This window comes from Panthera onca, chromosome A3 (genome assembly GCF_046562875.1).
Source record: "Panthera onca isolate mPanOnc1 chromosome A3, mPanOnc1 haplotype 2, whole genome shotgun sequence".
Taxonomy (NCBI): Eukaryota; Metazoa; Chordata; class Mammalia; order Carnivora; family Felidae; genus Panthera; species Panthera onca.
Genome location: NC_138341.1, coordinates 56324462 through 56347366, shown reverse-complemented (window position 1 = coordinate 56347366; position 22905 = coordinate 56324462). Strand labels below are relative to the sequence as shown.

Sequence of the window (22905 nt, the reverse complement as noted above, 5' to 3'; positions counted from 1 at the left end):
GATTCTGTGTCTCCCTCGCTCTCTGCCCCTCCCCCGTTCATGCTCTGTCTCTCTCTGTCCCAAAAATAAAAAAAATAAATAAAAAAAAAAAAAAAAAAAAAAAGAAATGCAGAATCTTAGGCTCCGCCCCTCTGAATCTGGAACTGCATTTTAACAGGATCCCTGGTGCCTCGTAAGTACATCACCTTAGGAGCAGCACTGCTATAGAAGCTCCTTCATCCTTACCATGCCCACCAAAGCAAGTCAGCACCTTACGCCTGTCCCTGATTAGCCGAGTGACTGTATGTGTGCCAGAGAAATTCTACCAAAGAACCGAAGTCTTGGATAATCAGAGAGAAGTTTAGATGGAATAACAGACATGATGCCAGTAATTCTCAAACCTTTTCTTTCAGAAACGGTTGGATTTTCAGATGGTTTTACAATAAGAGAAAAAAACAAGCTTTCATTTTTTTTACTCCAACTTTCTTGCCTGTTTTCCTTCTAAGTAAACTTAACATCGCTTTTTTTAAATTAATTTTTTAGTGTTTATTTTTGAGAGAGAGAGAGAGAGAGACAGAGACAGAGCATGACCTGGGGGGGGGGGGGGGGTGCGGGGACAGAGAGAGAGGGAGACACAGAATCTGAAGCAGGCTCCAGGCTCTGAGCCATCAGCCCAGAGCCCGATATGGGGCTCAAACCCACAAACCATGAGATCATGACCTGAGCGAAAGTCAGACGCTTAACCGACTGAACCACCCAGGCGCCCCAACATCACTTGATTCTTAATGACATCCCAGTATACATGTTACAACCTAGTTCCATTTTACTTGGAATGCAAAGAAACCTCTCTGTACAGAATGCCATCTGTTTGTTTCCCCCTTGGCCCACAGCATTCCCTCTTGCTCCAACTTTTACCTTACCTACCTCAGGGGGTACTTCTCCCACCAAACCACGCTTGCCCTGCAGCTGCCTCCTCGTCTTTCCTGCACACACCATGCCCTTCCCTCCTACCTCCTTATGTACTGAGAGCAGATGAAAAGGGATGAGGAGCCCATGAGGACCTTGAGAGAAGATCCCCAGGAAGCCAGGAGGGTCAGAAGATAGACCAGTGCCCTGAGTAAAGCACAGGCTCCGTCTAGCTACGCAGACCAGTGAAGTGAGGGCAGACACGTGAAAAGTTTCTACGGAACGTAGACACGTTATCCTGGTTTATCTGTGGCCATTTAAGAATGATGTGGTCCAGATGAACAGAATCTTACTTGTTTAAATATTAAAAAATTTAGGGCATTTTTAGGAAAATGTTTTCGGACTACACATACACTGTATCATATCTAATTTTAACAAGCTTAAAGAATTTTTTAAACTCAGTAGATATTTGATTTATGGCACTATGCTACATATTTCTTTGTTTACCGCCTCTGTAGCATTTATAGGGCTGTTTTCCCGTATGCTAAAGGGCCCTAGTGTGCTATGCTTCTTAGGTTCTTATTTTTTGCCTTTTTATCATCTTACATTATTATAAAACTCTCAGTCTACAAACTATGAGGCAGGAAACCCGATGAGTAAACCTTTGAAAACTTCATCTAAAATACACATAATGATTCTCTGATTAAAGGTCTTATGGTCATTTCTCTGTAAAAAATATATGAGCTTTGCCACATATAATCTGTGATTCTAATCCACTGGTTCTCAAACTTGGCTGTACATTTTAATCATCTTGGAGCTTTACAACTCATTAATGCTGGGATCTCACCCTCCAAAATACTAATTTAATTGGTCTTGGGTAGAGTGGAGGCATCAGGAGTTGCAAAAACTACCACATGATTCTATGTGTAGCCAAAGTTGAGAACCAATTCAACCACTTCTAATCTGCATGTCAGGAACTTTTTTTTTAAATCCTCCTTTTCAAATGTATTCTATATAATTAAGTTTGTTGGAGAAGTGACCTCTTTGATAAATGAATGTTATCTTGTCTGTGTAAGCGTATGTATATATACACACACGCATACGTGCATATATTCATGCACACATGCAGAATATGTTGAAGTTTAAAAATAAATTATATGGCAAGGTTTGAGGATCTCACAGAAATAAATGGGGTGTGTGTGTGTGTGTGTGTGTGTGTGTGTGTGTGTACCTGTCTATAAGATCCCATGTGTGGCATTTGTTTTCTGCTTTTGTTTTTACTAAGAGATTTATTTATTTTCATGGTTAAAAAGAATTTTGTGACCATTCATTAATATATGATTTATATATTTGGGGAAGAATATCTCAAGGAATTTGTCATGCATTGCTATAACATTAAAAAGGTAAAGTACTTGTTCCTAAAATGCTTTCTGAGATGTTGATTCAAAACAAAAGTTTATGACTTCTGTACTGTTTTACCTTTGCAGTTGTAAGCATATTTTCTTTCTTTTTTCCTTAGAAAACGATGGGGGGATTTCCATTTTGTTTTACTGTTGGTATAAATACAAAGGTTTCAGTAATATTTTGCAGTGCACTCACATCCTGAAGTTTCTAAGACTTCATTAAGAAGTTATGCTGTTTTTGCAGGGATTTTCCATGGTGTTTAGCCGTAAAAAAAAAAAAAAAAAATGCTGAATGGTTGAAAAATGAGTAAAAATCTGTGCTTTTTTTTCTTTCCTATTCATCATTGCTGTTTGTCCTCTGTGGATAGGTAACTAATTTGCTGTTGTTCCCCTGAGGGGGATTCAAGTCAAAAAGTCATATTGAATTACTAGAAAAAGGTATTCCTATCTCAAAAGAACAAAGTACAATGATTAAAAAAAAAACTTGGAAAATTTAGCCGATTTCTTGGTGCACGTGTATCTGTCCACATTACTCTACTTGTAAAAATACTTACATAAAATAAATCTTAAGTAAACTACAAATTTGAATAATGACCAACTCTGACTGACAAGTCTTATTTTCCATGAATTTAGAAAGTCCTATTTCTTCCCTTAATTCCATCGATGGCATATTAAAATAATTCAAGAGATTTTCTTTGTATTGCACAAAAATCCAGTAAGCATTTTCATTCTGGGTCTTGGTTATTTAACTGGATTCTTTTCATATTTTTTACCCTGTTGTGTTTTATGCATTATTTGTGTTCTCAGCGAAGAATCGTGAAGTGATAGATGCTTAATAGAATGCATTTATTTGTAGTAAAGGAGTGATTGCAAATTTATTTCAGTGGGTTGGCAATCCTTAAGTTATAAACACCCAGATTGTACAAATGTCCTACATATACACACAAGTGTTCAACCAAGATCTCTCACTCCTAGTCTCCTTGCTGTGCATCCCCAGGACCCATTTACTGTCACCACAATCTCTGTGGAGAAAAGAAAAAGAAAAAGAAAAATTGAGAACAGTAAAAAAGGCATGGCTTCCCAAATGTCTTCAGGGATGAACAGGGGTGGAGTGGTTGAGAGCGGTGGGGTGTAATGCCAAGTTTGGAAGGTGATCCTGGGGCTCTTCTGAAAGGCTGGCATCTATGGCTTAAAACAACAACAAAACTTTCCCAACAGCAGCTGTATTAAAAAAAATTTTTTTTAAGCTTTATTTATTACTCTACCTGAAATTCTGCCATTTAAAGATTCATTTGCATTAACAAATTTCCTTTTCAGAGTGCCAACATTTCTGGGAAGGTGAGGGGGCATCAGTTATTCCTGCCTAGTCCCATCCAATTGGTGCTTTCAGATGGCTTTCTACCTAAAGTCTGGCTTAGATCAACTAGATTCAAAGGCTGGGTATTTTGGTTGTTGGGGAATGGTAAGTGTGAGCTCAGAGCAAGAAGAGGATAGATCTGGGTGGGGCGTCCACAGTGGGAGGAGGCCGCGTGCCTCTCCAAGGCATTGGGCTACTTAGAGCCTCCAGGAGATGGATCTGTGCAATGGAAGTGACAAACAGAAAAGGAGATACTAAAGGCACTTACACGGATTTTCATATTTTCCTAGGCTGACTCTGTATACAGGAATATGAGGGAAAAACTCATCTTCCTCCTTCTTCTTATACTTTCTGACTTCTTGCACCCAGGGCTCAGATGTCAGTTAGGACTTTATTCACTTGATGAATTTTGTGGGCTTTGATGAGCAAACCTTGAGACCTAACCATTCTTAACTTGCTTCCATGTGAAAATATGTTCTACTGTCCAAGAGACCTAGTTACAAATTAACTTCAGAGTGTAATCTGTGCCTACATTGGGGTCTGCCTGAATGGACTCATTGCTTTTCCATTGTCCCTCATTCCCCAGTCTTAATCTGGAATCAAAGGATTTTTTAGATTGAACTAGAAAGAGACACTGGGGAATGAGGCTTTATTTGGTAAAATGTATGTAACATCGGGGCATGCAATGGAGAGGACACTGGTGACACCATAGAAATACGTGTATGGGTTGCTACTCAGAACCCTAGGGACAAACACCCAAATCCTGACTGTGGCCCCTGAGGCTCTAAGTGTTCTTGCTCCTCTTACCTCTCCAATGTCATCTTGTCCTGCCTTCCCAGGTTCCAATTCTGTCGTTGCCATGCTTCCAGACACAGGGCCTTTGCAGATGCTGCAATACTTTTTCTGTTCTCTGCCCTTTTAGTCTGCTCACTATACCTGCTTGACTTTTCTCCATCCTTTAGATTCTGCTCAGATTCTTCCTAAGTCAGTTTCCTTTGTTTCACACACTCAGAGATTTACATTTCTTTCTGATGGAGGACAATTGTACATTTATTACTGTGTTTATTTCATTTAACATCTGTGCCCTCTAACTGAAAAGCTCCATAGAAACAAAGACTGTTCGTGATTTTGTTCACCATTAGTGTTTCTAATGGTTCACATAGTGTTTGGGACATCATGAGTATTCAATACGTTTTCGTTAAAGAACAAATGAGTGAATGATAAGAGTGACCCCTTACACAAAAGATGGTTACCTATATAGGGCTCATTTAAAAAAAATTTTTTTTTAATGTTTATCTTTGAGAAAGTGGGAGAGACAGAGTGCGAATGGGGGAGGGGCAGAGAGAGAGGGAGACACAGAATCCAAAGCTGGCTCCAGGCTCCAAGCTGTCAGCACAGAGCCCGGCATGGGGCTCAAACCCACAAACTGGGAGATCATGACCTGAACCAAAGTCAGATTCTTAACCAACTGAGCCACCCAGGCACCCCATATAGGGCTCACTTTTAAAGGCAACACTTCACTCTTTAGAAAAGGAAGCAGTATATTCATAGAGAGACTTACTTTCTCCAGGCTCTGAATCTCCATTTCTTCTCTTAGGGTTCTGTGATGTCAGGAGTCCACTACAGGGCAGAATAAGGCTGTGAGCTCATTTCACAGTGGTTAATGATTTTTTTAAAATGTTTATTTATTTTTGGGAGAGAGAGATAGAGTGCGAGCAAGGTAGGGGCAGGGAGAGAGGGAGAGAGAGAATCCCAAGCAGACTCTGTGCTGTCAGTGCAGAGCCTGACGTGGACTTGAACCCATGAACTATGAGATCATGACCTGAGCCTAAATCAAGAGTCAGCCACTTAACCACTGAGCCACTCAGGCGCCCCTCACAGTGGTTAACTATTAACAAATATTTGTCATCTTTAACAGACCTAAATTCAAAGAGAAAGGAAAAGCATCATGGCAAATCTCTGTGAAGCCAATCTGAGGAAGTGTACCTAGACGTTTCTTTTTATAAGGGCCAACAATGTGTTTATTTAAAGTTTGCTTATTCTTTTTAAAAATATATATATTTAATGTTTATTTATTTTGAGAGAGAGAGAACAAGCAGGGGAGGGGCAGAGAGAGAGAGAGAGAGAGAGAGAGTGAGAGAGAGAGAGAGAGAGAGAGAGAGAATCCCAAGCAGGCTCTGCACAGTCAGCACAGAGCCCTATGCAAGGCTCAAACCCACAAACTCTGAGATCATGACCTGAGCCAAAATCAAGAGTCAGATGCTTAACTGACTGAACCACCCAGGCACCCCAAAAGTTTTCTTATTCTTTTTTTTTAATGTTTATTTATTTTTGAGAGACACAGAGAGTGAGCGGGGGGCGGGCAGAGAGAGGGAGGGAGGGAGACACAGAATCCAAAGCAGTCTCCAGGCTTTGAGCTGTCAGCACAGAGGCTGATGTAGGGCTCGAACTCATGAACTGTGAGATCATGACCTGAGCTGAAATCGGATGCTCAACAGACTGAGCCACCCAGGCATCCCAAGTTTTCTTATTCTTAATCTTCTCCCCCACTCTTCTTACCTCTGTCTTTTCAGTCACTGCCTTTAGTGTATCTGTAGCACTGGCCATTCCTTTCACCCTTTTTAGAACCTCACACTGCTATGACAGGTGCCAACATCTAACACCTTACCTTGGTTTCCAAAGGAACCACCTCAGGATTTTCAGGAAAGTCCTGGGTGGTAACATAAAATATAGGAGAATGTGCTTTCCTTTGTTTTGTTTTGTTTTGTTTTGATCAGCTGAAAATCACTTTAAATTAAGAAGAAGGAATCCTTAAACACCTAAGGATGAGAAGAAATGAAAAGGAAGGCTGAGTTAATAGAACCCTAATTAGGGGCACCTGGGTGGCTCAGTCGGTTGCGTGTCCGATTTCAGCTCAGGTCATGATCTCACTGTCTTTGAGTTCGAGCCCCAAATCGGGCTCTGTGCTGACAGCTCAGAGCCTGGGGTCTGCTTCAGATTCTGTGTCTCCCTCTCTCTCTGCCCCTCCCCCACTCACGCACTGTCTCTCTCTGTCTCTCACAAATGAATAAGCGTTAAAAAAATTAAAAAAAAATAGAACCCTAATTAAAGTTAAACTTAAAAGTTGACCATTGGATTTAGAATATTATGTATTTGTATATTGCCTGCAGATTTGAAGATATATGAAGTCTGCTCCATTTTTCTTGAAAGTGTGTGATAAAACTCAAGAGGTCATAGTAGGTTTTCGTATGTCTTACAAAATCCTTTCTAATGTCTCCTAGGACCCTATGACATGTCAATCTATGACATGTCAACATATCATATACTAATGTCCTCAGATAACCTGTTGCTAAAAAATTGCTGAGCCAGGTGTGGAGGAATGATGCTATGGGAAAGACTGATCCATGACTTGGCAAAACAAGGAAATGCCAGAGTTTCTAGGGTTTTGTATTTAGCACCATGTCTATAATCTGAGTCTGGAGTCTCAGCTGAGGGTGAAATTTTCTGCTCAGAGACAGTTGAGTTTCTTTGCTGTGATAAAACTGGAAGACGTGTAAAAGTAGTATATATAATTCATTGGGAAAAACGTAGAGAGAAACAAAACTTTTGGTTTATCTTTTGAAGTTGAACTCAGGAAAAATGGACAAACAGCAAGAAATTTTAATTAGGTAAATAGTTTTAAATTGTAATTGAAGGACGTAGGAGCGCATTTTTGAGGGAGGGACTATGGCAAGCATTATGAAGAACTCCAATACTTTAACCCAATCCATCTTTTGTCCAAGATGAGCTTAAAGATTCCAAGGAAGCTTCCCAGCTTTGTAGAATGTGTTTCCTTTATGTTTTCTTATAGGTTAACTGACTTTCCTTTGTGAATATTCTTCAGGAGTTTAAGTATGTATCAAAAAGAATTATAACAGCTGGAAATTGAAACTGTGGTTTTCTCCATGCAGTGAAAAAAAGAAATGCATTTGTTCATTAATTTAATACCCAATTGGCAAATTTGTACCCTGTACACTGGGGTGAGCCTGGGACTAGATCATCTTAGAGGGGAGAGTGACCCTGTCCCTGCTTTCATATATCCTGTAATCAAGTTGAGACAGAGACGACAGAAATCAACAGTCTTGGTAGAGTATGATGTGTGTTTGGAGGCAGGAATGTCAGGAAAATAAGAATTGGGGATTGGAGAGGGGTATCACTAAACAGCGAGAGTCCAGTGTGTGCTTCTTCTAGGAGATGGCAGTTGAGTGGAGCCTAAAAGGTCACCAAGGAGCTTCCCAGGAAGGACATTACCAAGGGGCTAGCACAGGGAACCACAAAGAGGTGTGAGAGCAGTGCCTGCGGGGAGACGGTGAGAAGGTCAAACAGGCTCAGGATTGGGGTGGGGCGGTGAGTACCCGTGAACACGGGGAACCCACAGAAGAAACACCCAGGAGAGAGATCGTGAAAGGCCTTCCACGCCAGGCTAAAAAGTGTGACCTTTATCCTGAAGGCAAATGATAGCCACGGAAGCATTTGAAGTGCCAGGGTTATAGGATCAGATACGTATTTTAGAAAAATCATTCTGGCAGCTATTACACATTCTCAATGAAGACAAAACACTTCTTTATAACCTCTGAAGTATTTTAGCTGGTTCCTGAGAAAGGCTTGTCTATAATTCTCACCATTTATCCTCTTAACATAACACAGAAACATTATCCCATCTGACTTCTGGCTAAGTAGACACAGCCATGATCTGGAGAAGTGGGTTTGGGGTAGTTTTACATTCTTCCTGACAACCTGGCACACCCGGATAGCTCCACTACAAAAGAAACCTGACCTCTCCATACTGTGGGATGTTTGCACCAGCAGCCCCTAGAAAGGCAGGAATGTTCTACACGCTATGTAAGGGGTGAAATGCCGTATTCTCTCTTGTTGATGTGCTGTGTGAGAAAACAGACAAGAGAAAAAAAGAAACCCTTAATATTGGATGAAAATTTAGCCACCTTACAACATGAGCTGTACGGTCTTATAGAATGCTTTTGAATTGACCGTTTGGATACCTTTCAAGACATGACAGAATTTACTCCGTATCGAAAGATGCGATTATAAATGGCGTTGGTTTTGAGTCTCCGTCCATTTCTGGGATCAGCATTCTGTTTCTAAACACTTGAAGATGAGTAAAGCAAAAGTTAAGGAGAGAACCTGGCTGGAAACTGTGGGGTCTCAATAGAAAATCGTAAATGAATCGTCTTGAAGCTGGGATGGCTTCCCGCAAAAGAAGGAGGTCCACAACCCAACACTTTCATTTGCCCTGGCAGTTGAAAGTTCATATCCCTAATTAGGAGTTTTGCCTCTGTGACGTAACGAACCCTCTGGCAGACAACCCATTTTGTTGATGCCTGCTGGCCCACTGACTGGAAGTCCCTGTCAGTTGTGATGTGAATCTTGGGCACTTTGGAGTTTTGTTTTAGCCTGGCTCAGACTAGGTTTTGGGGAAGGGCAGTCCTGGGGGGAGAGAGGGAGTCAGGAGGAGGAGAAAAATGGGAGCAGGGCTGTGACCTGCCGGAGAGGAGCCCCTGCTGACACGGTCAGTCTGACCCATTGAATGGCCTGAATACGGTAAATGCCGCTTTATCCTGCCTTGAAAGGCACGAGATAGCACAGTCTAAATGCCTGGGCATGCTTAAATAGGCGACTCGGGATGTTTGAGTTGAGCGTGTTTGAAATCTGAGCTCTCTGACAGCCTGGGAGCTGCCACAGGTCACCTGCCTTGCTCCGCAGGGACAGACCAGGTCTCACAAGAAATTGTCCGTAGACGAATTGTAGTACAAATTCCTTTCTTTGTTGGTTGGCCTCTTTCACTAGACCATGGCCTATAAAATTTTGTAAAAACAATTCTTAAATATTATTTGAAAGGGCAAATGGCCCACGCTGAAAGGTTTGACAGTTTGACATATAGTGCATGGTTTTGATAGCTCGGAAACTGAAAAGTGTGGCCAAGATTCTCTCCCTGCTTGTTAGAAGCCTGGTGTTTTTTACATAGTGTCTTATTGCTGCACAGACTTCCTCCGCTCCCAGCAATCTGACAGGCAATGAGTCTGCTTCAGTGATCTTAAATCCTTTTAGACTAATTTGTGAGAGAGCAGAAAAATGGCTAGCACCTTTGAATCCAGCGTCCAAAAAGCCCAGAACCAGGTATTGCCAATTAAGGAGCCATTCGGATAATCATATCAAAGCAGATTGCTTTGGAGTCCTCTCATAAGGCCTGAGCTGGTGCCGAGAGAGAGAGAGAGAGAGAGAGAGAGAGAGAGAGAGAGAGAGAGAGAGAGAGGGGGAGGAGAGAGAGAGAGAGAGAGGAGAGAGAGAGAGAAGAGAGAGAGAGAGGAGCCCAGAGTTTCACTTGAGTGGGGGAGAAAAAAGGGATTTGAGTGGCCCGGTCTCATCAGAGCCGGGAAGTCACAAGGAAGTGGATTTCTGCATTAGAATGTTGCATATGTGCAGGCAGTGTGTGCCTCTGCGCCCAGCGGCTGCCACTGCATAGCCAAAGGCCATTTTCGGGAGCCTCTGGCCCCTCAGTCACTGGCCTGCTAGTTAATTGCCACACGGACTTCATGACACATGGGCAGATAATATGACATTTTCGGTTTCTGTCACTAGCAAACGCCACAACGTTGCTTGCACTAGTTGCTAAGAAGCTGTCAGAAACCATTAGCAATTGGCTAAAGTCGCCCTATGGCATTTCCTCATAGCATCAGCAAAACGAGCATAAATCACCCACTGGAGCCTACTGCTATCCTAATGAGGCTGTAAGCTTGTTTATGGACTAGCATCATTTTTATGATTATTTCCACCTTTTCAGTTTGCCTTCATTTGGCGGCAGGAGAAGTCAGCTCCAGGAATGAAGTCACTGCTGACATTTTACAAATGTGGTTCAGAGCCGCTGCCTGCTGCCATGTGGTCGGCCGGCGGTTCTCCAAGTTTGTTTAGTGATCTTAAAAATAAAAAAAGGAAATAAATCCTCCAGAGACCGCATAGAGGTGACTGTATCAAATTGCAGAGTGAATGGGAATGCTAAAGGTACAATCGACCATTTAGACTTTCCTCTGAGGTTGAGACGTTTCGAGATCAATTTTCAATTCTAGAAAGTGGAAGAGGTTAAACAATTTATTAAAATCTATGAACGTGTTTGCTTTTAGAATAGTCTGTTTTATTATGCTCCTCTCCTTCCCCATCTTCTCCATTTCCCTAACTTGTGTCGGGAAGGAGCAGGGTTTATTGTTTTAGGCTTTTCTGAACATGCACCAGTATTTACACTGGATTGAAAGCATTTGCTTCCAATGAAAATCTTGTCTTAGATTACAACCCAGCAGTGTAATTTCCCTCCCAGATGGGAGTAAAGTAGCTGTATTTGCCTAAAAACAGTAGGAAGAACAAACTGTGCATTAAGCCAAGGCTGTTTTTGGCTTGAGCTAATGATGTAATAGAAACCTTTTATTCAGGAGAGGTCACTGCCAGGGACTGAAGGGGGTGATCTGGCTCCTGCTTGAAAGGTTTCTCCATTGTATCTACATAAGTCTTCACTTAAAAAATTCTGTTCCTAATGCTTCTGCTTTCATACAGCAGAAATAAACAGGAAAGGTTCTGGTGAGTGTTACACATGGAATGCAGAAAGCCTTCCTCTCCTAATGGAGTATATAATTCAGGTGCCCTCAAGGCACGCTTTCAGGAATTCTTTTGCCTGAGGTAATGGGAAGCTAAGGCTGCTTTAAGGCCTTGATTATCTATTGATGCACAAAGCTGGAAAAAAGTCATCTCCGCTGGATTATAGTAGATATTTCCATAAATTATCAATGAATTCTCTTCGAGGCAGGCACTAGGCATTGCCTGCTAAATTAATCTGAAGGGGTTTGGAGACAGATAGAAAGGCTATTTTTTTTTAAGGTGGAAAACAATCATGGAGAGGTGGTAAAAAACTGTCATTAGGTTAGAAGCTTTTCATTTTTAATCAATGATCAAGTAATATGTTTCTTTTCCTCGGTTACCTTTTGCATATTGAGAGTGGATTAGCCCATTGAAATTTTAAATGCTGTTGAGTTGGTTTCTTTTCTCATGTTTCTTTAATGAATTGTTATTTTATATGGTGAATTGCTTCTCTGAATAAAAAGCCTCTTTAAATACTGGACTTTCAAGGAATTTATTAGGCAAATCCAAGGGGACTCCTTATAAAACACCTGGCTATGCAAATAACGAGTTTGGTGGGGTGGAAGGGACACTGATTTAGGGGTGTGGGTGTCTGGTCGGGCACAGGTGGGCCAGTCCCATCCCTGCTGCGTGACCTTGGGTAAGTCACCCACCAGAATACAAGCACTTTCCTCACTGGTACGGTGAGGGTTTTGGAACTATGGTCTATGTGATCTTTTCCACTGAGAACACAACAATGATTCTGTGGAGCTTTAACAACTATATGGATTTTAAATATAATAAAAGTTTGCTTTTTAAAATTAATAAAAATCCCACTCTGAAAAGTTCTGCAAAAGTTTTGTATTTGCAGCACATGCTGTAATCATAGCAGAAATGTTGAAACTAGTCTGTTCCTCACCCAACAAGAGTTTTTAAACTTTACCTCAATACAAGTTAAGGCAGTTTGGGGGCAATTTTCTTTGTTGGGGGAGGGAGATGGGGGGGTGTCCTGAGGGAGTTGTTAAGAACAATTGATTAATGGCAACATAATTACTAAAGATTAGGCTGAAATAACTGAATCAAAGTAGAGAATTCTTTGCATATGTAGTGTATTTAGGTAACAGAAATAAGGAATACAAAATAAGAAATTCACAGAGTGATGTAACTGAATCTGAGGCTAGTTCCAATGTACAGTGACCAGGAAAATTGTTTTGCCAAAGGACCTCATTGTTTGGGCCTGTAGACTGCTCTCTAGTGACTTCCATAACCCAGGGAACGTGCTCTCAGGTGCATGTCTTGCCTCAATTCAGAGCCTTATTGCTGTAGCAATTCTTCCTAGGCCAGACCAACCTATCCCTTTCTGAAAGTCGGTAGCTTCCCCCAAGAGCAGGGGCAGCAGGTAGGAAGGCACATTTGATAGAAGATAAGCTCCTTTTTAGTGTAGTGAGTTCAGTCCACTCTCGTTCCCTTTGAACTTTTGTGTCCAAACCAAGGTAGTTAGTTTCCACTTGTGCCTTATGACTTGTTTTGGACAGTGTGATTACATGGGCTGAAATTTCATTTTTTTTTTTTGTCTTATTAAACATGACATTGTAAAAGGAATCCTACATCTTTAATTTTATTTTGTCACAGAGCCAGAATATTTTCTAGAAGAAGCAACGTAAATGTTATGGCAAAAATCAATGGAAAAATAGGATCCAATATTCAAGAAACAGATGATTTGTCAACAGATGATTTTGCAATGAGAAAAAATGAAATCTAGAAGAAACTTTAGAAACTTCCTGGATTTTTAGGATAATACAATTCCCATTGACTATTAATTTAACATCACTTTATTTGACTTACATAGTAATCATTTCCTAATTAAAAAACTATTTCAGGAGTTTTGCCCTTCCTAAACTTGATGCTCTCTTTTTATGACAAGAAAAATTACATTCTATTTGAAGCATTCCTATGTCAAACTGCTTAGATGATGGATTACCTACCATTTCCATGGCCTACTTTAGTCTTAAGATAGATCACTTGTGGAAATAGTTGATATCTTGAATGCATCTTCTCACATGTTGACCACATCAGCGACTATATGTGAGGTTTGAATACCCAGGCATTGGCCTCTGCCAATGGCGGCCACTATATTTAACTCCCCACTAGGAGTTATGCTTAGCATGTCTCAACTCTACACATCTGAATAATGACCATGGCAACAAAGCTACTAAAGAGATTGGCTATTTCCCTTCATTCCCTTTGACTTTCCCCACTGTTCTTTGGAAGAAGTTCCTTAGACCTGACTACTTTTGAGTCTAGGCCTTGTTTTTCTCTTTGTTTTGGAAAAAAAAAAAAAAAAGTACCAAATAAACTATTAATCATTTATATTGCTCTTTTGGTTTTGTTTATATCCAAAGGCATTCTATTTGAATAAAGCATGTCAAGGTAGCATCAGTCAAAATTTGATTCACTATGTTTGCAGGTGATGGCTTGGACAACAGTGTAGCTTCCCCCAGCACAGGTGACGATGATGATCCAGATAAGGACAAAAAGCGTCACAAAAAGCGTGGCATCTTTCCCAAAGTAGCCACAAATATCATGAGGGCGTGGCTGTTCCAGCATCTAACAGTAAGTGGATTCTAAATGACATATGTAAACTAAATATGGACAATGAACCAGTTGTGATAGAAAGACAAGGGGGGGTGGAAATGATCCCTCTGCACTTGGAATATTTCATAAATCGCTGTGTCCCCCTAGTTTTTACAAAAGTGCTAGCACTTATTTCCTAGATACTTACCCCAAATGAGGAGTTTTATTTGCAGTTCACTATTGCAATTTTGTTAACTGTAAGTTACAAGGTTTAGGAGTTCATGTGACTTGTGATTTTAAGTATGTATGCTAATGATGTTGCTTTTCTCAGTGTGATTCTTAGGTACTTAGAACCGAGTCTTACTAAGAAGAAAGTTTAGACAAACCCCAAAGGGAAGGACTTAATTTCTTCTAATGCTTTAGTGGACCTTTATAGTGAATGGTCCGAAAAAGTTTAAATCTTGTTGCAATGGCAAGATGCTCACATAATTTGCTTTTAAGTGGTTTGAGTGCACTTGGTTGCCATTACAAAACATTCATCTGAGTCACGGCTGCACAGTGAAAGTGGTCCCTGTACTTAGAACTGTAAAGGAAAACAGCAATATAGAGTCAGCTCTTCCTGTGTAGTCCCCTGTGACTTTTCAAGCAGAGTAACAGTTTATATTGTCTGTGTGAGTATTGCTGTTTTCACTGCAGGAATTCTCCTGGAGATGTGAGAAACTGGAGATTTGGGGCTTTATGCCACCAAGGGATTTGTTTTGTTTGCTTATTGTTCTGAATGAATTTCATGTTCAAAATATTTATAATCATAATATTGTGGTGGATATTTTTGTAAGTGCATACTGATTTAATGACATCTAAGGAAGAAGACAAAATGAAAATTTATGGATAAAATAATATTTTAGAAATCAGCAAAATTGTTGGTGAGGGAGAGATTCAATGTTAGGGACAAAGGTTGAATTTAAACAGGTCATAGCCTAGCCTAGCCTAAGATGAATCAATGTTAACCATCTTGGCTTTTTAAGAACAATTTCAGGAGCAAACTTTTTATGTGACTCTGTTTAGCATAGTTGGCTTTTCTTGAAGTTATTTATTTTTCTTAAGTATTAAAGTTAATTCTGCATTGTCACAAACGTATCCAGGTCTGTTGACCCTCACACCCTTGCCCCCTTTCAGGGCCGTGTTCCTCGGTGATTTGTACCGTTACAGGGGGACACACAGGGGCTGTCGAAGGCCATGCTGGTTGCTCCTCTGCATAGAGGCTGCGCCTCCGTTAACACTCCAGGGTATAAGTTAATCCAGAATTTCCAGTGTCTGTGAATAAAATAAAAACAGAGCAGCAGGAGTAACTAAAGAAATAGTTTCCTTCCTCTCTTCTAACCATTGTGATTCCAAATAGCAACTAGACTACACTGCCGGTTTTGGAATCAGCTGTGGAGCTTGGTTCATGCTGGTAGACAGTTGAAGACTTAGACTGTGGAACTGATTTTAACATCATATTAGGTCTACCTGAAACCCACTTCAAGTGCCATTACTTAGCTGACACTTGTTACATATGTGTGGATAGTTTGCGATCTATCTGCCTTGTACAAGTTTGCTACTGGGGATTATCAACCACTACGGAAGGGTGGGGGGAAGGGCGAGGGTCTGGAGGGCGTAGCAGGCATAGCATGAAGAATAAACAGCAGGAGGTACGAAGTGCCAATTGGTCAAAGGTGCTGATGCAACCATGCTGACATTTCATCACTGGAGCTGACCAGCTAACCAGATCTGGAGGATGAGTGGGGGGGCGGGGGAAGAAGGGACAAAACCAGGTGAACCCTGCAGTTACAACCAGTCTGTTTCCTATACTGACAGAAAAAAGTGAATGGATTTCGTGAGCTTCCATCTCAATCTGCAAAGGAGCTTTGGCTTTACTTGAAGCTGAGGTGCCCCTGAATAAAATATAATCAAATATTGGTTCAGACAGAATCAGGAGAGAGAGGAGCAAGTTCTTTTATTCATCCACCAAACTTCCTGGTTTTCTAGGTCATATCCTTGTGAAGAACCTTGCAGAGAGCTATGTTATCTTCTTACAACGAAACAAAACAAAAAAGTCCTTAACAGCCAGCAAGATTTTACCTGCATTGCAATGCTTTTTGTGGTCCATAGGTTATTTGGGCAATGGCAATAGAAATTATTGATAAACTTCCTGATTTCTTGAGGTCTGGCTAATTTCCCTCAGTTTGGGGGTCTGTGCTGGCCTGTACCACTACCCTGGAAGGGGAAACCCACTTGTCCATGTCTCCCTGGCTTTCTATGAATGCTCACAGAAGTTGCCTTGTGGTTTCCATTGGACATTCCCACCCATGTTCCCCACTCCAGTGCCATGTGCTCACACAAAAATATGGATGCTGGTAACCATCTCTAAAAAGCAAATGTCTCATAATATCATGTAAAAATCAAAGGAGATATATTCAAATTTTCTCCCTTTTTCCTTCCCCCAATGAAAAAGATTCCCTTCCCTCTTCTCCAATTGCAAGAGCAGATAGATCTCCAGTTACCAGGAACACCCGTCTCTGTGTCTTGTCATACTTCTTGAAGAAATCCACAGACTGCTTAGGTAATGCTTATAGTCAGGAGCTGAAAATAATAAATTCTATGGAAAAACCTCTAAAGAGTTTTGTTATTTGTCCAAATGTAAGTAAGAGTGACATCTACATACTAGTCTTGTTGCAACTTTTTTCAAGTTCTAAAAGTTCTTTAGGGATGCACACAAATGACAGTCATTTGGCAGACAGGACAAATTTTAAATGAACACATTCTTTAAAAAACAATTTTTTTTAATGTTTATTTATTTTTGAGAGAAAGACACAGACAGAGCACAAGCGGGGAAGGGGCAGAAAGAAAGGGAGACACAGAATCCGAAGCAAGTTCTGAGCTGTCAGCGCAGAGCCCAACACGGGGCTGGAACTCATGAACCACAAGATCATGACCCAAAGTCAGAGACTTAACCAATTGAGCCACCCAGGCGCCCCTAAATGATCACATTCTTGCTATATGATTAATGCAGCTTATCTAGAAAATCCTGCCTGAAATCTTGCAAGATATAAAGGAGCAATTGAAACTCTGGCTAATTAAAATAATAGCAATAACAATTTATTAGCAAACTGTACAAACTAATCTTTTCAATGCCAAAGGGCATATTATAAGACCTCACACACCTCTTTGGAAGCAAATTGCTACTCCCCCCCCCTCCCTTTTTCAAATAAATGGATCAATCTTTTCATTGGGCTTATTCAGTTAACAACAACAACAACAACAGCAACAGCAACTACCTGCCTTTGAAAGGGCATTTGTGTGTTAGAGGAGTAGAAAAGGGCCTGAATAAAACAAAACAAAACGAAACAAAACAAAACAAAACAAAACAAAACAAAAACTTTCTGGATTTGCACCCCAGATGCATAAGAAAAATGTGCTGTTCTGTAGTTGTCCACAGGTAGATTTAATCAGCAGCACATTTTACTACCTGAAGAGAGAACTAAAGCTTCATTCTTGGACTCACAGTCTCTAGCAAGCTAAACTGGAAATAACTTGTATATGATGAAAATAATCAAAAAGGAAACGGATTTTAAACTTTGGTGCTTATGGGTAAAAGGAAATTTCAGTGATGCAAATTTCTACCTTAGTTTCAAGTTGAACATTTGCCAGTTTTGATAACTAAAGGAGGTCTCTCCAAAGAAACTGTTGCCTGGAATTGAAAAGAATGACTGACGTTATTTAGATAATAGGAGAGAATTAGAAAACAAAAGCATTTATTAATAGAAGTGCTTGCATTTGCCTGAAGACAAATTACTGCCAACAATTAAAAAATACTTAATATTTGAGTATGAGTCACTGTATATTGACAGTTCAGGGACATATGCTGCATCAAAGTTTCTTTTTCCCTTAAAGGCATTATTCCAACTACAACTATAACCTACTATGTCATAATGTTCCAACTGGATGTGTTTTGCCTATTGCTAGTTATTTCACTGGGTAGTGTTACAAAGATATGCCTAAGGGCCTAGTAGAAATGGGGAGAAGGAATAAACAAATACAATGTTTAAGGTAAAAATCAAGGTGCTTTTTGTTTTGTTTTGTTTTCCTACCCTAACATATTGCAGATTTAAATATAATCTAAATAGAAAAGCGGTTAATATGGTTCTTATTTAAAATATGCAGTGATATATTTTCCTGCATGGAGCTGCTGTGTATCCCAGGAATCTTGAAATTTAGGGAGAATGCAGGCTGTTAAAATAACACACCTGAGGGTTCAGGTGAAGCAACCATACAAGGGGTGACATATCTGGCATTGACTAGCAGGGGAGGTGACCCTGAAGGTGAATTGATTTTCATTCACATTCACTTGGATTCCTTTCACTGATTTTTGGGATCCCATTGGTACTTCATAGAGACACTTTGTTTCTATGTCAGATACACATATTTTACACATGGTTTTGTTTCTTTTTGCGAACTTCTAGCCTGGAAAAACAATTTTTTTTTTTTTTTTTTTTTTTTTTTTGGTCTGTGGCAAAATTATGTCTCGATTTCTGATTTATAAGGCTTTCCTCTCAATGTGGATAAAGCCAAAGTGAGAGGTTGTAGAATCTTCCAGGTTGAGAATGGCGTTTCCATAGAAACACTATTAGATGAAAAGTGCCCTGCGGGTCTGCCACTCTAAGGATGGAGTAAATGGAATTGAATTGGGAATTGAATGCTCTAGAAGAGACAGATGTTGTTTCATTGGTTTTGCTTTTGGTAACAAGATCTGTTGGCGACATCTTAGTGTCATATCTCTGCTTGCAGTTTTGGAAGAATTGTTCTCTAAACATTAGGAATTATTATTATACTGAAAAAGTGCTTCTCATTGGTATCCAGACAACCCATTCTGTTGATCAAGGCGAGTGAAAGGTCAAAAGGCAGACAGAAGGGCCTGTAGGCAGGCAGGTAGGTAGGTAGTAGATGAAATTTGCTCCTCTCTTTCCATTTCTGTTTTTCTGTCCCTCACCTCTATACACTGATAGATTTAAGAGTAATTATTTCCATTGTGCTTAACCAGCTAGCATGATTCAGCTCAAATTAGTCCTAAGAAGACATTGGGGCAGGAAGACTATATTCTTGAACTCCTGCATAGACTGGGAGTCAGGGTAGTACAAAGTATTTGAGAAAGACAGTCCCTCCTTCAAACTAGTCCTAATTTATCTTTATGTTCATGTGCCTGACCTAAGGAAGGTGGTGTGTGGAGATAGCAACTTTGAGTCCTTCTTCACTGTGTTATCTGTAGATATATTATTAAATTAAGATTCTTGAAAACGAGTATGTAGGGGTGAGAAGATTTTTCTCCCCCTCAGATGTCCATGTACCTTATCAAAAATGAGCTCTCTTAAACCTAGGAGAATATCTATATAGTTATTACTTTTTCCCTTACATGTAGTTGCCAACTTCATAGCCTTTAATAATGATGACAGGTCAGGGACGCCTGGGTGGCTCAGTTGGTTAAATGTCTGACTTTGGCTCAGGTCATGATCTCACGGTTCGTGAGTTTGAGCCCGCGTCGGGCTCCGCGCTGACAGCTCAGAGCCTGGAGCCTGCCTCGGATTCTGTGTCTCCCTCTCTCTCTGCCCCTCCCCTGCTTGTGCTCTTTCTCTCTGTGTCTCAAAAATAAGTAAACATTAAAAAAAAAATGATGATGGGTCAGAGGTAGGCTTTGCCAAAACTAACCCAGGTTTGATTACAAATCCCTCTAGCTTAATTTTAAAAGGTCTCTGCTATTTTGGAGATAGCATATTTCAACTTTGATTACATCGGACCCTGACTATCTTTCAGCCAATTGGGAATCATCTCTCTCAGGAGGAAAAATGGAATAGATTATTTAATTACTTGGAGGTAATATTGGAATGCCCTAATTCTTCCACAATATATGTCATATAAACTCTTTTAATAATGAAGCGGGTGGTTTCTAGATTCTGGGGCAACTGCTTTTCTCTTTTTCTTAGATGGTTATTGAAATCCTAATGGGATGGGTGATGAATTTTCTTAGGTCAGGTAAACTGAAAAGGCTACAGCTGGAATTCTTCACCCAGAAGAATCGGAGTTAATACTAATGATCATTGTGAATTAGAAGATCAAAGGCAAAGCATCAGCCTGTTCTCCAAGTCGTTGCCCCAGAGGCCATTAGTGACCTGGCAGAGCTCTCTCACAGCCTTCCACACACCTCCTTTCCCTTGTCCCAGCCTTTCTTCCCCATCATGGTTGTGCACTTCTGACCTGGGGTAATTACAGTCGGTTGATGAGGGGACATGGCGGGGGGGGGGGGGGCGGGGGGGGGTACAATCAAAAGTAAAAACAAAAGTCCAACTTGAAAATTGCCCATTTATCCAGGTACATAGGACTCATAGCAAATGAGCTCTGACTGGGGCTGTATGTTATTTTGGGGATGTGACTGAGATTTTTGTGCTCAAATGTCACTGACGGTTGGTGCCTTATACAAGGGTCTTGTGTAGAGACTGACTGGCAGTTTGTCAGATTATGCCAAAATTTTCCTTTTGCTTCCAAGGGTAAGTTAAAAATACACTGTAGTTTGGTTCTCTGATATACTCTCAATCGGGCTAATTAAATAAAGGATTAGTTTCAAAACAAAAGTGCCCATATAAGCACAATTTATTAAGTCGGTGGTTGCAGATACACAGAACTGCTTGAACACTAGCCAGCCATTTGCACTTCAAAGCCTACATTGCCACCATGTCTTCTGATTTCTCTCCATGACCATATATTTTTGAAGGTGAAGTATCAGATTCAGTCAACAAGTATACAACCATTCCACCTCAGTTTACCTGAAGGATTAAAAGTGGGGCATTGCGTATGTATGTGTGGCCGTATTTTTTAAGCTAACTCAGTCTAATCCTTCAGAATTTCATAGAATATAAGCTTGACTTTTTACTTCCTCAATCTTTAAGGTTCCTAGTGAAGGTGCTTTGCTTTCAGGTATGAAGGTTTGATGGAGAGCAAATCAGTTAGTTTTGTCTCAGAAAGGATTCCAGTGTTTTGGTTGGGTTGGTTGGTTTTTCCAGTAGAAGTAAATCTATGTGTCTTGGAATTTAGGATACTTGATTTGACTTAACTGGAAGCATCCCCCATCACGTCCCAGTCTTCCTTATGGAAGTGTAAGTGTCACTGTGTGTGCATGTATGTCCCTGCATATGTGGACGTTTTTCCGTGGGACGAATCTCTTGAGCCCCTGCTATCTGTACGAATCCCAGTGGGGAAAATGAATCCATTCCACTTCTTTTGATCCCCTGAATATTTATGATCAGGGCTCTCATTTTTCTGTTTTTGCCGTTGTGAGCGTATGCCAGGGGGTAACCAAAGAGTGGCCTGTTGCTCGGCTCATGGTCCAAGCTTACCTGTAATAACTGAATGCCATGAGGTAGCAGAAATTATTTTATTAAGGCTCCTACGTGGCAATGATTGTGATTGTGTGGATTCACATCGAAATGACCGATACTGACAAGGGTGTTTCAATACTGCCTGTCCCTCTGTCTGCAAAGCTGTTGGCTCACCCTCTGTTGGCAAACAGAGGGTTTGCCTCTGTTGGCAAAGCTGGCTCACCTCAATGGACTTGATCCTCGCCCTAGCGTGTCAAGAGCAGGAGAGAGCCTTCAGGAACTCAGATAGGCACCAATTTCTTGATGGGCCTGTGGAGAGCCTCTGAGAGCAAAGGAATAGCTGAGTTATACCAGGCAGTTTTCTACATTTTAAAGACCTTTAGTCCTTGTTTTTTTCTTGCCATTACAAAACGCCTTCACTCAGTGAATTACAGCTCAGTGAGTGTGGGTCCCAATACACTTTGAACACTATAAAGAAGAGATAACGCCTTAAATAACTTGAAGCTATTAAACATGAACATCCTAAGTTAGGTGATAGGAGACACAAATTACTTGGTTTTATAATATACTGTTCAAAATATTCCGAAATAGAGACCTTTGGTTTGACTGAAATAACTACTTATACTGGAATGTCCTCTTGGTATTTGCTGTTAAGAAAAAAAAGGGACAATGTATATGAACTTAACCTGTTATGTGTCTTTGCTTTTCTGTTCTTAATATTCTGTGGTCAGTTTTCTTCTATTTTCACATTGACTTTGTTGCTAGCATCCCTACAGAGCCCATATGCTCTCCCATGACATGAGTGACCTCTGAGAATTCAGTGTCTTAGGAAGTTCTTGGGACGCCCAGGGGCCAGGTCTATTAGCAGGAACACTCATCATAAGAAAGATCGAGTAGAGATCATTTCTATTGCAGGTGATAGAAGTTTGGGAATAATTCTTATTATGTAAAGAAAAGCCAGGTTTCAAACTTCTTGGGGGAGAAACTCTACCAAAAAATGAATTGATTTTATGTTTAAAAATAAATGAAATTATCTCCTGCTGATGACAGAATGTTACATTTATCATTCGTTTTTTTTTTAATGATTTTTATTTATTTTTTGAGAGAGAGAGCAAAAGCATGAGCAGGGGAGGGGCAGAGAGAGAGGGGGACAGAGGATCCAAAGCGGGCTCCATGCTGACAGCAGCAAGCCCAATATGGGGGTTGAACTCACAAACCATCATGTCATGACCTGAGCCCAAGTCCAACACTCAACCCACTGAGCCACCCAGGCAGCCCTATCATTCATTTTACTAAAAATGATCTATTAGGGGCTCCTGGGTGGCTCAGTCGATTAAGCATCCAACTCTTGATTTCAGTTCATGTCATGATCTCATGGTTAGTGAGATCGAGCCCCATGTTGGGCTCTGCACTGAGAGCACAGAGCCTGCTTGGGATTCTCTCTCTCCGTCCCTCCTCCACCGCCCCCCTCTTCCCTGCCCCTCAAAAAAAAAATAAATAAATAAATAAAATAAAATAAAATAAAATAAAATAAAATAAAATAAGATAAAAATGATCTATCAATTGCTTGGCTGTTTTGACACTGGCTCCTTCTGCCCTGTTAACAGCTGAAGAAAAACAG

General features: G+C 40.6%; 1 protein-coding gene across 2 annotated transcripts in view; it reads left to right on the top strand.

Annotated features, from left to right (window-relative positions):
- MEIS1 (Meis homeobox 1) overlaps window positions 1–22905 on the top strand; it is a 137315-nt gene that overhangs the window by 63013 nt on the left and 51397 nt on the right. For both annotated transcript variants that reach the window (XM_081795271.1, XM_081795272.1), the window contains exon 8: window positions 13772–13917. In XM_081795271.1, the coding sequence (XP_081651397.1) occupies window positions 13772–13917 (146 nt within the window). The remainder of the gene's footprint in view (window positions 1–13771; window positions 13918–22905) is intronic.